This window comes from Leptodactylus fuscus, chromosome 3 (genome assembly GCF_031893055.1).
Source record: "Leptodactylus fuscus isolate aLepFus1 chromosome 3, aLepFus1.hap2, whole genome shotgun sequence".
Taxonomy (NCBI): Eukaryota; Metazoa; Chordata; class Amphibia; order Anura; family Leptodactylidae; genus Leptodactylus; species Leptodactylus fuscus.
Window position 1 is genome coordinate 247,750,515 of NC_134267.1, and position 19,441 is coordinate 247,769,955.

Consider the following 19,441-nt stretch of genomic DNA (forward strand, 5'->3'; position numbering starts at 1 on the left):
TAAGGGGGGGTGTATAATAGTGACCAGTATATATAATATATAAGGGGGGTGTATAATATTGACCAGTATATATAATATATAATAGGGGGGGTGTATAATAGTGACCAGTATACATAATATATAAGGGGGTGTATAATAGTGACTAGTATATATAATATATAAGGGGGGTGTATAATAGTGACCAGTATATATAATATATAAGGGGGTGTATAATAGTGACCAGTATATATAATATATAAGGGGGGTGTATAATAGTGACCAGTATATATAATATATAAGGGGGGTGTATAATAGTGACCAGTATATATAATATATAAGGGAGGGGTGTATAATAGTAACCAGTATATATAATATATATATATACTGACCAGTATATATAATATATAAGGGGGTGTATAATAGTGACCAGTATATATAATATATAAGGGGGGTGTATAATAGTGACCAGTATATATAATATATAAGGGGGGTGTATAATAGTGACCAGTATATATAATATATAAGGGGGGTGTATAATAGTGACCAGTATATATAATATATAAGGGGGGGTGTATAATAGTGACCAGTATATATAATATATAAGGGGGGGTGAATAATAGTGACCAGTATATATAATATATAAGGGGGGGTGTATAATAGTGACCAGTATATATAATATATAAGGGGGGTGTATGATAGTGACCAGTATATATAATATATAAGTGGGGGGGTGTATAATAGCGACCAGTATATATAATATATAAGGGGGGTGTATAATAGTGACCAGTATATATAATATATAAGGGGGAGTATAATAGTGACCAGTATATATAATATATAAGGGGGTGTATAATAGTGACCAGTATATATAATATATAAGTGGGGGGTGTATGATAGTGACCAGTATATATAATATATAAGGGGGGGTGTATAATAGTGACCAGTATATATAATATATAAGGGGGGGGGGGTATAATAGTGACCAGTATATGTAATATATAAGGGGGGGTGTATAATAGTGACCAGTATATATAATATATAAGGGGGTGTATAATAGTGTCCAGTATGTATAAGGGGGTGGTGGTGTATAATAGTGACCAGTATATATAATATATAAGGGGGGTGTATAATAGTGACCAGTTTATATAATATATAAGGGGGGTGTATAATTGTGACCGGTATATATAATATATAAGGGGGGTGTATAATAGTGACCAGTATATATAATATATAAGGGGGGGTGTATAATTGTGACCGGTATATATAATATATAAGGGGGGTGTATAATAGTGACCAGTATATATAATATATAAGGGGGGTGTATAATAGGGACCAGTATATATAATATATAAGGGCGGGGTGTATAATAGTGACCAGTATATATAATATATAAGGGGGGGGTGTATAATAGTGTCCAGTATATATTATATATAAGTGGGTGTACAATAGTGACCAGTATATATAATATATAAGGGAGGGGTGTATAATAGTGACCAGTATATATAATATATAAGGGGGGGTGTATAATAGTGACCAGTATATATAATATATAAGGGGGGGGGTGAATAATAGTGACCAGTATATATAATATATAAGGGGTGGGGGTGTATAATAGTGACCAGTATATATAATATATAAGGGGGGGGGTGTATAATAGTGACCAGTATATATAAGGGGGGTGTATAATAGTGACCAGTATATATAATATATAAGGGGGGTGTATAATAGTGACCAGTATATATAATATATAAGGGGGGTGTATAATAGTGACCAGTATATATAATATATAAGGGGGTGTATAATAGTGACCAGTATATATAATATATAAGGGGGGTGTATAATAGTGACCAGTATATATAATATATAGGGGGGGTATAATAGTGACTAGTATATATAATATATAAGGGGAGGTGTATAATAGTGACCAGTATATATAATATATAAGGGGGGGTGTATAATAGTGACCAGTATATATAATATATAAGGGGGGTGTATAATAGTGACCAGTATATATAATATATAAGGGGGGTGTATAATAGTGACCAGTATATATAATATATAAGGGGGGTATATAATAGTGACCAGTATATATAATATATAAGGGGGGTGTATAATAGTGACCAGTATATATAATATATAAGGGGGGTGTATAATAGTGACCAGTATATATAATATATAAGGGAGGGGTGTATAATAGTGACCAGTATATATAATATATAAGGGGGGGTGTATAATAGTGACCAGTATATATAATATATAAGGGGGTGTATAATAGTGACCAGTATATATAAGGGGGTGTATAATAGTGACCAGTATATATAATTTATAAGGGGTTGTATAATAGTGACCAGTATATGTAATATATAAGGGGGGTGTATAATAGTGACCAGTATATATAATATATAAGGGGGTGTATAATAGTGACCAGTATATATAATATATATGGGGGTGTATAATAGTGACCAGTATATATAATATATAAGGGGGTGTATAATAGTGACCAGTATATATAATATATAAGGGGGTGTATAATAGTGACCAGTATATATAATATATAAGGGGGTGTATAATAGTGACCAGTATATATAATATATAAGGGGGTGTATAATAGTGACCGGTATATATAATATATAAGGGGGGGTGTATAATAGTGACCGGTATATATAATATATAAGGGGGGTGTATAATAGTGACCGGTGTATATATAATATATAAGGGGGTGTATAATAGTGACCGGTATATATAATATATAAGGGGGTGTATAATAGTGACCAGTATATATAAGAGGGGTGTATAATAGTGACCAGTATATATAATATATAAGGGGGGTGTATAATAGTGACCAGTATATATAATATATAAGGGGGTGTATAATAGTGACCAGTATATATAATATATAAGGGGGTTGTTTTATAGTGACCAGTATATATAATATATAAGGGGGGTGTATAATTCTGACCAGTATATATAATATATAAGGGAGGGGTGTGTAATAGTGACCAGTATATATAATATATAAGGGGGGGTGTATAATAGTGACCAGTATATATAATATATAAGGGGGGTGTATAATAGTGACCAGTATATATAATATATAAGGGGGGGGGTGTATAATAGTGACCAGTATATATAATATATAAGGGGGGGTGTATAATAGTGACCAGTATATATAATATATAAGGGGGGGTGTGTATAATAGTGACCAGTATATATAATATATGAGGGGGGGTGTATAATAGTGTCCAGTATATATTATATATAAGGGGGTGTACAATAGTGACCAGTATATATAATATATAAGGGAGGGGTGTATAATAGTGACCGGTATATATAATATATATACGGGGATGTATAATAGTGACCAGTATATATAATATATAAGGGGGGTGTATAATAGTGACCAGTATATATAATATATAGGGGGGGTATAATAGTGACCAGTATATATAATATATAAGGGGGGTATATAATAGTGACCAGTATATATAATATATAAGGGGGTGTATAATAGTGACCAGTATATATAATATATAAGGGGGTGTATAATAGTGACCAGTATATATAATATATAAGGGGGTGTATAATAGTGACCAGTATATATAATATATAAGGGGGTGTATAATAGTGACCGGTATATATAATATATAAGGGGGTGTATAATAGTGACCGGTATATATAATATATAAGGGGGGGTGTATAATAGTGACCGGTATATATAATATATAAGGGGGGTGTATAATAGTGACCGGTGTATATATAATATATAAGGGGGTGTATAATAGTGACCGGTATATATAATATATAAGGGGGTGTATAATAGTGACCAGTATATATAAGAGGGGTGTATAATAGTGACCAGTATATATAATATATAAGGGGGGTGTATAATAGTGACCAGTATATATATTATATAAGGGGGGTGTATAATAGTGACCAGTATATATAATATATAAGGGGGTGTATAATAGTGACCAGTATATATAATATATAAGGGGGGGTGTATAATCGTGACCAGTATATATAATATATAAGGGGGTGTACAATAGTGACCAGTATATATAATATATAAGGGAGGGGTGTATAATAGTGACCAGTATATATAATTTATAAGGGGGGTGTATAATAGTGACCAGTATATATAATATATAAGGGGGGGGGGTGTATAATAGTGACCAGTATATATAATATATAAGGGGGGGTGTATAATAGTGACCAGTATATATAAGGGGGGTGCATAATAGTGACCAGTATATATAATATATAAGGGGGGTGTATAATAGTGACCAGTATATATATTATATAAGGGGGGTGTATAATAGTGACCAGTATATATAATATATAAGGGGGTGTATAATAGTGACCAGTATATATAATATATAAGGGGGGTGTATAATAGTGACCAGTATATATAATATATAGGGGGGGTATAATAGTGACTACTATATATAATATATAAGGGGAGGTGTATAATAGTGACCAGTATATATAATATATAAGGGGGGGGTGTATAATAGTGACCAGTATATATAATATATAATGGGGGGGGGTGTATAATAGTGACCAGTATATATAATATATAAGGGGGTGTATAATAGTGACCAGTATATATAATATATAAGGGGGATGTACAATAGTGACCAGTATATATAATATATAATGGGTGGGGGGTGTATAATAGTGACCAGTATATATAATATTTAAGGGGGTGTATAATAGTGACTAGTATATATAATATATAAGGGGGGTGTATAATAGTGACCAGTATATATAATATATAAGGGGGTGTATAATAGTGACCAGTATATATAATATATAAGGGGGGGTGTATAATAGTGACCAGTATATATAATATATAAGGGGGGTGTATAATAGTGACCAGTATATATAATATATAAGGGGGGTGTATAATAGTGACCAGTATATATACTATATAAGGGAGGGGTGTATAATAGTGACCAGTATATATAATATATAAGAAGGGTGAATAATAGTGACCAGTATATATAATATATAAGGGGGGTGTATAATAGTGACCAGTATATATAATATATAAGGGGGGTGTATAATAGTGACCAGTATATATAATATATAAGGGGGGTGTATAATAGTGACCAGTATATATAATATATAAGGGGGGGGGTGTATAATAGTGACCAGTATATATAATATATAAGGGGGTGTATAATAGTGACCAGTATATATAATATATAAGGGGGTGTATGATAGTGACCAGTATATATAATATATAAGTGGGGGGGTGTATAATAGTGACCAGTATATATAATATATAAGGGGGGGTGTATAATAGTGACCAGTATATATAATATATAAGGGGGGTGTATAATAGTGACCGGTATATATAATATATAAGGGGGTGTATAATAGTGACCAGTATATATAATATATAAGGGGGTGTATACTAGTGACCAGTATATATAATATATAAGGGGGGTGTATAATAGTGACCAATATATATAATATATAAGGGGGTTGTTTTATAGTGACCAGTATATATAATATATAAGGGGGGGTGTATAATTCTGACCAGTATATATAATATATAAGGGAGGGGTGTGTAATAGTGAATAGTGAAATTTCCCCAAGGTGGGACTATTAAAGGATTATCTTATCTTATCTTATCTTATATAAGGGGGGGTGTATAATAGTGACCAGTATATATAATATATAAGGGGGGTGTATAATATTGACCAGTATATATAATATATAATAGGGGGGGTGTATAATAGTGACCAGTATACATAATATATAAGGGGGTGTATAATAGTGACTAGTATATATAATATATAAGGGGGGTGTATAATAGTGACCAGTATATATAAGGGGGGTGCATAATAGTGACCAGTATATATAATATATAAGGGGGTGTATAATAGTGACCAGTATATATATTATATAAGGGGGGTGTATAATAGTGACCAGTATATATAATATATAAGGGGGTGTATAATAGTGACCAGTATATATAATATATAAGGGGGGTGTATAATAGTGACCAGTATATATAATATATAGGGGGGGTATAATAGTGACTACTATATATAATATATAAGGGGAGGTGTATAATAGTGACCAGTATATATAATATATAAGGGGGGGTGTATAATAGTGACCAGTATATATAATATATAATGGGGGGGGTGTATAATAGTGACCAGTATATATAATATATAAGGGGGTGTATAATAGTGACCAGTATATATAATATATAAGGGGGATGTACAATAGTGACCAGTATATATAATATATAATGGGTGGGGGGTGTATAATAGTGACCAGTATATATAATATTTAAGGGGGTGTATAATAGTGACTAGTATATATAATATATAAGGGGGGTGTATAATAGTGACCAGTATATATAATATATAAGGGGGTGTATAATAGTGACCAGTATATATAATATATAAGGGGGGGTGTATAATAGTGACCAGTATATATAATATATAAGGGGGGTGTATAATAGTGACCAGTATATATAATATATAAGGGGGGTGTATAATAGTGACCAGTATATATACTATATAAGGGAGGGGTGTATAATAGTGACCAGTATATATAATATATAAGAAGGGTGAATAATAGTGACCAGTATATATAATATATAAGGGGGGTGTATAATAGTGACCAGTATATATAATATATAAGGGGGGTGTATAATAGTGACCAGTATATATAATATATAAGGGGGGTGTATAATAGTGACCAGTATATATAATATATAAGGGGGGGGTGTATAATAGTGACCAGTATATATAAGGGGGGTGTATAATAGTGACCAGTATATATAATATATAAGGGGGGTGTATAATAGTGACCAGTATATATAATATATAAGGGGGTGTATGATAGTGACCAGTATATATAATATATAAGTGGGGGGGTGTATAATAGTGACCAGTATATATAATATATAAGGGGGGGTGTATAATAGTGACCAGTATATATAATATATAAGGGGGGTGTATAATAGTGACCGGTATATATAATATATAAGGGGGTGTATAATAGTGACCAGTATATATAATATATAAGGGGGTGTATACTAGTGACCAGTATATATAATATATAAGGGGGGTGTATAATAGTGACCAATATATATAATATATAAGGGGGTTGTTTTATAGTGACCAGTATATATAATATATAAGGGGGGTGTATAATTCTGACCAGTATATATAATATATAAGGGAGGGGTGTGTAATAGTGAATAGTGAAATTTCCCCAAGGTGGGACTATTAAAGGATTATCTTATCTTATCTTATCTTATATAAGGGGGGGTGTATAATAGTGACCAGTATATATAATATATAAGGGGGGTGTATAATATTGACCAGTATATATAATATATAATAGGGGGGGTGTATAATAGTGACCAGTATACATAATATATAAGGGGGTGTATAATAGTGACTAGTATATATAATATATAAGGGGGGTGTATAATAGTGACCAGTATATATAATATATAAGGGGGTGTATAATAGTGACCAGTATATATAATATATAAGGGGGGTGTATAATAGTGACCAGTATATATAATATATAAGGGGGGTGTATAATAGTGACCAGTATATATAATATATAAGGGAGGGGTGTATAATAGTAACCAGTATATATAATATATATATATATATATATATATATATATATATATATATATATATATACTGACCAGTATATATAATATATAAGGGGGTGTATAATAGTGACCAGTATATATAATATATAAGGGGGGTGTATAATAGTGACCAGTATATATAATATATAAGGGGGGGTGTATAATAGTGACCAGTATATATAATATATAAGGGGGGTGTATAATAGTGAACAGTATATATAATATATAAGGGGGGGTGTATAATAGTGACCAGTATATATAATATATAAGGGGGGGTGAATAATAGTGACCAGTATATATAATATATAAGGGGGGTGTATAATAGTGACCAGTATATATAATATATAAGGGGGGTGTATGATAGTGACCAGTATATATAATATATAAGTGGGGGGTGTATAATAGTGACCAGTATATATAATATATAAGGGGGGTGTATAATAGTGACCAGTATATATAATATATAAGGGGGTGTATAATAGTGACCAGTATATATAATATATAAGGGGGTGTATAATAGTGACCAGTATATATAATATATAAGGGGGTGTATAATAGTGACCAGTATATATAATATATAAGTGGGGGGTGTATGATAGTGACCAGTATATATAATATATAAGGGGGGGTGTATAATAGTGACCAGTATATATAATATATAAGGGGGTGTATAATAGTGTCCAGTATGTATAAGGGGGGGGTGGTGGTGTATAATAGTGACCAGTATATATAATATATAAGGGGGGTGTATAATAGTGACCAGTATATATAATATATAAGGGGGGTGTATAATTGTGACCGGTATATATAATATATAAGGGGGGTGTATAATAGTGACCAGTATATATAATATATAAGGGGGGTGTATAATAGTGACCAGTATATATAATATATAAGGGGGGGTGTATAATAGTGACCAGTATATATAATATATAAGGGGGGTGTATAATAGTGAACAGTATATATAATATATAAGGGGGGGGTGTATAATAGTGACCAGTATATATAATATATAAGGGGGGGTGAATAATAGTGACCAGTATATATAATATATAAGGGGGGGTGTATAATAGTGACCAGTATATATAATATATAAGGGGGGTGTATGATAGTGACCAGTATATATAATATATAAGTGGGGGGTGTATAATAGTGACCAGTATATATAATATATAAGGGGGGTGTATAATAGTGACCAGTATATATAATATATAAGGGGGTGTATAATAGTGACCAGTATATATAATATATAAGGGGGTGTATAATAGTGACCAGTATATATAATATATAAGTGGGGGGTGTATGATAGTGACCAGTATATATAATATATAAGGGGGGGTGTATAATAGTGACCAGTATATATAATATATAAGGGGGTGTATAATAGTGTCCAGTATGTATAAGGGGGGGGGGGGTGGTGTATAATAGTGACCAGTATATATAATATATAAGGGGGGTGTATAATAGTGACCAGTATATATAATATATAAGGGGGGTGTATAATTGTGACCGGTATATATAATATATAAGGGGGGTGTATAATAGTGACCAGTATATATAATATATAAGGGGGGGTGTATAATTGTGACCGGTATATATAATATATAAGGGGGGTGTATAATAGTGACCAGTATATATAATATATAAGGGGGGTGTATAATAGTGACCAGTATATATAATATATAAGGGCGGGGTGTATAATAGTGACCAGTATATATAATATATAAGGGGGGGTGTATAATAGTGTCCAGTATATATTATATATAAGTGGGTGTACAATAGTGACCAGTATATATAATATATAAGGGAGGGGTGTATAATAGTGACCAGTATATATAATATATAAGGGGGGGGTGTATAATAGTGACCAGTATATATAATATATAAGGGGGGGGGGGTGAATAATAGTGACCAGTATATATAATATATAAGGGGTGGGGGTGTATAATAGTGACCAGTATATATAATATATAAGGGGGGGGTGTATAATAGTGACCAGTATATATAAGGGGGGTGTATAATAGTGACCAGTATATATAATATATAAGGGGGGTGTATAATAGTGACCAGTATATATAATATATAAGGGGGGTGTATAATAGTGACCAGTATATATAATATATAAGGGGGTGTATAATAGTGACCAGTATATATAATATATAAGGGGGGTGTATAATAGTGACCAGTATATATAATATATAGGGGGGTATAATAGTGACTAGTATATATAATATATAAGGGGAGGTGTATAATAGTAACCAGTATATATAATATATAAGGGGGGGTGTATAATAGTGACCAGTATATATAATATATAATGGGGGGGTGTATAATAGTGACCAGTATATATAATATATGAGGGGGTGTATAATAGTGACCAGTATATATAATATATAAGGGGGTGTACAATAGTGACCAGCATATATAATATATAAGGGGGGGTGTATAATAGTGACCAGTATATATAATATATAAGGGGGGTGTATAATAGTGACCAGTATATATAATATATAAGGGGGGTGTATAATAGTGACCAGTATATATAATATATAAGGGGGGTATATAATAGTGACCAGTATATATAATATATAAGGGGGGTGTATAATAGTGACCAGTATATATAATATATAAGGGGGGTGTATAATAGTGACCAGTATATATAATATATAAGGGGGGGTGTATAATAGTGACCAGTATATATAATATATAAGGGGGTGTATAATAGTGACCAGTATATATAATATATAAGGGGGTGTATAATAGTGACCAGTATATATAATTTATAAGGGGGTGTATAATAGTGACCAGTATATGTAATATATAAGGGGGGGTGTATAATAGTGACCAGTATATATAATATATAAGGGGGTGTATAATAGTGACCAGTATATATAATATATAAGGGAGGGGTGTATAATAGTGACCAGTATATATAATATATAAGGGGTGGTGTATAATAGTGACCAGTATATATAATATATAATGGGGGTGTGTGTATAATAGTGACCAGTATATATAATATATGAGGGGGTGTATAATAGTGACCAGTATATATAATATATAAGGGGGGTGTACAATAGTGACCAGTATATATAATATATAAGGGGGGTGTATAATAGTGACCAGTATATATAATATATAAGGGGGGTGTATAATAGTGACCAGTATATATAATATATAAGGGGGGTGTATAATAGTGACCAGTATATATAATATATAAGGGAGGGGTGTATAATAGTGACCAGTATATATAATATATAAGGGGGGTGTATAATAGTGACCAGTATATATAATATATAAGGGGGTGTATAATAGTGACCAGTATATATAATATATAAGGGGGTGTATAATAGTGACCAGTATATATAATATATAAGGGGGTGTATAATAGTGACCAGTATATATAATATATAAGGGGGTGTATAATAGTGACCAGTATATATAATATATAAGGGGGGTGTATAATAGTGACCAGTATATATAATATATAAGGGGGTGTATAATAGTGACCAGTATATATAATATATAAGGGGGTGTATAATAGTGACCAGTATATATAATTTATAAGGGGGTGTATAATAGTGACCAGTATATATAATATATAAGGGGGTGTATAATAGTGACCGGTATATATAATATATAAGGGGGGTGTATAATAGTGACCGGTATATATAATATATAAGGGGGGTGTATAATAGTGACCGGTATATATAATATATAAGGGGGGTGTATAATAGTGACCGATATATATAATATATAAGGGGGGTGTATAATAGTGACCGGTATATATAATATATAAGGGGGGTGTATAATAGTGACCGGTATATATAATATATAGGGGGGTGTATAATAGTGACCGGTATATATAATATATAGGGGGGTGTATAATAGTGATCAGTATATATAATATATAGGGGGGGTATAATAGTGACCAGTATATATAATATATAGGGGAGGTGTATAATAGTGACCAGTATATATAATATATAAGGGGGGGGTATAATAGTGACCAGTATATGTAATATATAAGGGGGGGTGTATAATAGTGACCAGTATATATAATATATAAGGGGGTGTATAATAGTGACCAGTATATATAATATATAAGGGGGTGTATAATAGTGACCAGTATATATAATATATAAGGGGTGTATAATAGTGACCAGTATATATAATATATAAGGGGGGTGTATAATAGTGACCAGTATATATAATATATAGGGGGGGTATAATAGTGACCAGTATATATAATATATAGGGGGGGGGGGGGTATAATAGTGACCAGTATATATAATATATAAGGGGAGGTGTATAATAGTGACCAGTATATATAATATATAAGGGGGGGGGTATAATAGTGACCAGTATATGTAATATATAAGGGGGGGTGTATAATAGTGACCAGTATATATAATATATAAGGGGGTGTATAATAGTGACCAGTATATATAATATATAAGGAGGTGTATAATAGTGACCAGTATATATAATTTATAAGGGGGTGTATAATAGTGACCAGTATATATAATATATAAGGGGGTGTATAATAGTGACCAGTATATATAATATATAAGGGGGTGTATAATAGTGACCGGTATATATAATATATAAGGGGGGGTGTATAATAGTGACCGGTATATATAATATATAAGGGGGGTGTATAATAGTGACCGGTATATATAATATATAAGGGGGTGTATAATAGTGACCGGTATATATAATATATAAGGGGGTGTATAATAGTGACCAGTATATATAAGAGGGGTGTATAATAGTGACCAGTATATATAATATATAAGGGGGGTGTATAATAGTGACCAGTATATATAATATATAAGGGGGTGTATAATAGTGACCAGTATATATAATATATAAGGGGGTTGTTTTATAGTGACCAGTATATATAATATATAAGGGGGGTGTATAATTCTGACCAGTATATATAATATATAAGGGAGGGGTGTGTAATAGTGACCAGTATATATAATATATAAGGGGGGGTGTATAATAGTGACCAGTATATATAATATATAAGGGGGGGTATAATAGTGACCAGTATATATAATATATAAGGGGGGTGTATAATAGTGACCAGTATATATAATATATAAGGGAGGGGTGTATAATAGTGACCACTATATATAATATATAAGGGGGTGTATAATAGTGACCAGTATATATAATATATAAGGGGGGTGTATAATAGTGACCAGTATATATAATATATAAGGGGGGTGTATAATAGTGACCAGTATATATAATATATAAGGGGGGTGTATAATAGTGACCAGTATATATAATATATAAGGGGGTGTATAATAGTGACCATTATATATAATATATAAGGGGGGTGTATAATAGTGACCAGTATATATAATATATAGGGGGGGTATAATAGTGACAAGTATATATAATATATAAGGGGAGGTGTATAATAGTGACCAGTATATATAATATATAATGGGGGGGGGGGTATAATAGTGACCAGTATATATAATATATAAGGGGGTGTATAATAGTGACCAGTATATATAATATATAAGGGGGTGTATAATAGTGACTAGTGTATATATAATATATAAGGGGGGTGTATATTAGTGACCAGTATATATAATATATAAGGGGGGTGTATAATAGTGACCAGTATATATAATATATAAGGGGGTGTATAATAGTGACCAGTATATATAATATATAAGGGGGTGTATAATAGTGACCAGTATATATAATATATAAGGGGGTGTATAATAGTGACCAGTATATATAATATATAAGGGGGTGTATAATAGTGACCAGTATATATAATATATAAGGGGGTGTATAATAGTGACCGGTATATATAATATATAAGGGGGGGTGTATAATAGTGACCGGTATATATAATATATAAGGGGGGTGTATAATAGTGACCGGTGTATATATAATATATAAGGGGGTGTATAATAGTGACCGGTATATATAATATATAAGGGGGTGTATAATAGTGACCAGTATATATAAGAGGAGTGTATAATAGTGACCAGTATATATAATATATAAGGGGGTGTATAATAGTGACCAGTATATATAATATATAAGGGGGTTGTTTTATAGTGACCAGTATATATAATATATAAGGGGGGTGTATAATTCTGACCAGTATATATAATATATAAGGGAGGGGTGTGTAATAGTGACCAGTATATATAATATATAAGGGGGGGTGTATAATAGTGACCAGTATATATAATATATAAGGGGGGGTGTATAATAGTGACCAGTATATATAATATATAAGGGGGTGTACAATAGTGACCAGTATATATAATATATAAGGGAGGGGTGTATAATAGTGACCAGTATATATAATTTATAAGGGGGGTGTATAATAGTGACCAGTATATATAATATATAAGGGGGGGGTGTATAATAGTGACCAGTATATATAATATATAAGGGGGGGGTGCATAATAGTGACCAGTATATATAAGGGGGGTGCATAATAGTGACCAGTATATATAATATATAAGGGGGGTGTATAATAGTGACCAGTATATATATTATATAAGGGGGGTGTATAATAGTGACCAGTATATATAATATATAAGGGGGTGTATAATAGTGACCAGTATATATAATATATAAGGGGGGTGTATAATAGTGACCAGTATATATAATATATAGGGGGGGTATAATAGCGACTACTATATATAATATATAAGGGGAGGTGTATAATAGTGACCAGTATATATAATATATAAGGGGGGGGTGTATAATAGTGACCAGTATATATAATATATAAGGGGGGGGGTATAATAGTGACCAGTATATATAATATATAAGGGGGGGGGGTATAATAGTGACCAGTATATATAATATATAAGGGGGGTGTATAATAGTGACCAGTATATATAATATATAAGGGGGGGTGTATAATAGTGACCAGTATATATAATATATAAGGGGGGGGGTGTATAATAGTGACCAGTATATATAATATATAAGGGAGGGGTATAATAGTGACCAGTATATATAATATATAAGGGGGGTGTATAATAGTGACCGGTGTATATATAATATATAAGGGGGTGTATAATAGTGACCAGTATATATAATGTATAAGGGGGGTGTATAATAGTGACCAGTATATATAATATATAAGGGGGGGTGTATAATAGTGACCAGTATATATAATATATAAGGGGGGATGTATAATAGTGACCAGTATATATAATATATAAGGGGGGTGTATAATAGTGACCAGTATATATAATATATAAGGGGGGGGTGTATAATAGTGACCAGTATATATAATATATAAGGGGGGGGTGTATAATAGTGACCAGTATATATAATATATAAGGGGGTGTATAATAGTGACCAGTATATATAATATATAAGGGGGGTGTGTAATAGTGACCAGTATATATAATATATAAGGGGGGGGTGTATAATAGTGACCAGTATATATAATATATAAGGGGGGTGTATAATAGTGACCAGTATATATAATATATAAGGGGGTGTATAATAGTGACCAGTATATATAATATATAAGGGGGGGGGGTGTATAATAGTGACCAGTATATATAATATATAAGGGGGGGGGTGTATAATAGTGACCAGTATATATAATATATAAGGGGGTGTATAATAGTGACCAGTATATATAATATATAAGGGGGGTGTGTAATAGTGACCAGTATATATAATATATAAGGGGGGTGTATAATAGTGACCAGTATATATAATATATAAGGGGGTGTATAATAGTGACCAGTATATATAATATATAAGGGGGGTGTATAATAGTGACCAGTATATATAATATATAAGGGGGTGTATAATAGTGACCAGTATATATAATATATAAGGGGGGTGTATAATAGTGACCAGTATATATAATATATAAGGGGGTGTATAATAGTGACCAGTATATATAATATATACGCCGGGGTCAGTCCGAGAGGTCAGTCAGATCGGGAAGGAAGCGAATATCCAGTACATGAGCCAAAGTCAGTACTCAAGTATACAGCAAGCGAAGCCATATACAGAGCTCAGGAAGCTAATGGGTAAGCAGTAATTAATAGCAGGCACATGGGGGGCAGGAAACAGACTTTACATCTCCCTCCTCCGCTGCTGGTAGGTTCAGCATCTCCGAGCCCTGACTAGCTGCAGAGTCACTGAAGGCTGCACGTGTCTGTATGGAAATCTTATAGTGCCATTAGTGAGAAGAAACATACTGAGGATCCCAACACACGTGTCGTGCACAGATATATAAAGTATATACTGATAGGGCCAGATCCCTCCATCCTGGGGCTGCAGGGCCTTTATACCCTCTATCTTTATATTTCAGGGTCTTGGGGTAAGTCTCTTGTAGCGGCTAACAGGGAGGTCGGGGATCCCCCTTATTGCTGCCCCTGATGATTGATGAGATCTTCATCTTATGTCAGAGTGTCTTCCCCTGCTGAGAATGGATTCTCCCGAGGACGGAGCGAAAGCCGAGTCTATTGGTGACCATCAGCTCCAGGCCTGGGGGTGGGGTCAATGTGGGGTGGATTGGATTACCTTGGGGTGTAGCAGAAAGTTATTAGGGTCACCCCATAAGTAACCCCAGAAGTGTCTGATGTATAGACAGATCTCCAGCAGCTCATGTATTCCGTCACTGTGTGTTTGTGTCTCCACAGATGGATCCAGTAGGAGAAATCCCCCCGAGAGATGTCCCCTGAGTCCTCTGTATTCCCAGGACTGCCCGGAGGAGAATGTCCCAGACAGTCAGCAGGTAGGGGGCGCTGCTGAGTCCTGGGGCACATCTATATAGGGGGTGGAGCTCCTGCACTCATACATGTACCAGACAGTCAGCAGGTAGATGGCGCTGCTGAGTCCTGGGGTACATCTATATAGGGGGTGGAGCTCCTGCACTCATACATGTACCAGACAGTCAGCAGGTAGATGGCGCTGCTGAGTCCTGGGGCACATCTATATAGGGGGTGGAGCTCGCCGCTCCTGTACTCATACATGTACCAGACAGTCAGCAGGTAGATGGCGCTGCTGAGTCCTGGGGCATATCTATATAGGGGGTGGAGCTCCTGTACTCATACATGTACCAGACAGTCAGCAGGTAGATGGCGCTGCTGAGTCCTGGGGTACATCTATATAGGGGGTGGAGCTCCTGTACTCATACATGTACCAGACAGTCAGCAGGTAGATGGCGCTGCTGAGTCCTGGGGCACATCTATATAGGGGGTGGAGCTCGCCGCTCCTGCACTCATACATGTACCAGACAGTCAGCAGGTAGATGGCGCTGCTGAGTCCTGGGGTACATCTATATAGGGGGTGGAGCTCCTGCACTCATACATGTACCAAACAGTCAGCAGGTAGATGGCGCTGCTGAGTCCTGGGGTACATCTATATAGGGGGTGGAGCTCCTGCACTCATACATGTACCAGACAGTCAGCAGGTAGATGGCGCTGCTGAGTCCTGGGGTACATCTATATAGGGGGTGGAGCTCCTGCACTCATACATGTACCAGACAGTCAGCAGGTAGATGGCGCTGCTGAGTCCTGGGGTACATCTATATAGGGGGTGGAGCTCGCCGCTCCTGCACTCATACATGTACCAGACAGTCAGCAGGTAGATGGCGCTGCTGAGTCCTGGGGTACATCTATATAGGGGGTGGAGCTCGCCGCTCCTGTACTCATACATGTACCAGACAGTCAGCAGGTAGATGGCGCTGCTGAGTCCTGGGGTACATCTATATAGGGGGTGGAGCTCGCCGTTCCTGCACTCATACATGTACCAGACAGTCAGCAGGTAGATGGCGCTGCTGAGTCCTGGGGCACATCTATATAAGGGGTGGAGCTCCTGTACTCATACATGTACCAGACAGTCAGCAGGTAGATGGCGCTGCTGAGTCCTGGGGTACATCTATATAGGGGGTGGAGCTCCTGTACTCATACATGTACCAGACAGTCAGCAGGTAGATGGCGCTGCTGAGTCCTGGGGTACATCTATATAGGGGGTGGAGCTCACCGCTCCTGCACTCATACATGTACCAGACAGTCAGCAGGTAGATGGCGCTGCTGAGTCCTGGGGCACATCTATATAGGGGGTGGAGCTCGCCGCTCCTGCACTCATACATGTACCAGACAGTCAGCAGGTAGGGGGCGCTGCTGAGTCCTGGGATACATCTATATAGGGGGTGGAGCTCCTGCACTCATACATGTACCAGACAGTCAGCAGGTAGATGGCGCTGCTGAGTCCTGGGGTACATCTATATAGGGGGTGGAGCTCGCCGCTCCTGCACTCATACATGTACCAGACAGTCAGCAGGTAGATGGCGCTGCTGAGTCCTGGGGTACATCTATATAGGGGGTGGAGCTCGCCGCTCCTGCACTCATACATGTACCAGACAGTCAGCAGGTAGATGGCGCTGCTGAGTCCTGGGGTACATCTATATAGGGGGTGGAGCTCGCCGCTCCTGTACTCATACATGTACCAGACAGTCAGCAGGTAGATGGCGCTGCTGAGTCCTGGGGTACATCTATATAGGGGGTGGAGCTCCTGCACTTATACATGTACCAGACAGTCAGCAGGTAGATGGCGCTGCTGAGTCCTGGGGTACATCTATATAGGGGGTGGAGCTCGCCCCTCCTGCACTCATACATGTACCAGACAGTCAGCAGGTAGATGGCGCTGCTGAGTCCTGGGGTACATCTATATAGGGGGTGGAGCTCGCCGCTCCTGTACTCATACATGTACCAGACAGTCAGCAGGTAGATGGCGCTGCTGAGTCCTGGAGTACATCTATATAGGGGGTGGAGCTCGCCGCTCCTGCACTCATACATGTACCAGACAGTCAGCAGGTAGATGGCGCTGCTGAGTCCTGGGGCACATCTATATAGGGGGTGGAGCTCCTGCACTCATACATGTACCAGACAGTCAGCAGGTAGATGGCGCTGCTGAGTCCTGGGGTACATCTATATAGGGGGTGGAGCTCCTGCACTCATACATGTACCAGACAGTCAGCAGGTAGATGGCGCTATATTCAGACCATAAAGTGACTGGACCAAAGATATTACATTGTTTCTTCCCTGTTTAGGGTGAAGATCTGATGGATATTAAGGCTGAGGTTAAAGAAGAAGCAGAAGAGGAGACGGATTCCTGGACTGATCAGCAGTGTAAGGAGCGGAGACTTTCTCCTCTAGATACTACTACTCCCATCATCTCCTCATCACATGGCAATCTATCCCATCACTGTGTGTTTCCTACAGATGGAGCCATTGCCAGAAATCAGGGAGAAGATGTGACTGATATTAAAGCGGAGGCTGAAGAAGAGAGGATGAGGGGCCATCACCTGTGTAAGAGGGAAGTGGAGGAGGAGATTCCAGTAGGTGTTACCACAGGTACGGAGTCATGAATGGAGAAGGAGAAGTCCCAGGTTTCTTCAGGTCGGTTCCCCCTTAGAGCTCCAGTCCAGTAACTCTCCTCGTTCCTCATACCTGATAAGCAGGGGAGCAGTCCCGAGGGGTGAGGAGCTCATCTAATGTTTGGCGTCTTACAGGGCGTCCACCTGTTACTGGTAATAATGCTGCTGCTTATTCTGGACTTTCTCTCTGAGAAGCAGAGGATATTCTATGTCCAGCCGGAATGATCTCTGTGCGTCTGTCACTGAGGATACAGCAGAAGCTGTACTGTACTCTACTCCGCATGACTGAGTGAAAGGACTTGCACCGACCTACAGCGTCTGAGCAGCCGGGGAGGCCAAGGAAACTTTTTTTTTTTTTTTGTACCAATACTTTAGTTTCCTTTTACTTATTGCCATTTGTATTGATGCACAACCCT

At 35.7% G+C, this 19,441-nt stretch overlaps 1 protein-coding gene across 4 annotated transcripts in view; it reads left to right on the forward strand.

Annotated features, from left to right (window-relative positions):
* The window catches only part of LOC142198407 (uncharacterized), a 42,471-nt gene that overhangs the window by 20,149 nt on the left and 2,881 nt on the right, over positions 1–19,441 (forward strand). The window contains exons 2-3 of one of the 4 annotated variants that reach the window (XM_075269439.1): positions 16,285–16,379; positions 18,699–19,002. In XM_075269439.1, the coding sequence (XP_075125540.1) occupies positions 16,285–16,379; positions 18,699–19,002 (399 nt within the window). Of the gene's footprint in view, positions 1–16,221; positions 16,380–18,698; positions 19,003–19,441 lie in introns of those variants that run through there. The other 3 variants (XM_075269438.1, XM_075269440.1, XM_075269441.1) reach the window with 3 other exon arrangements.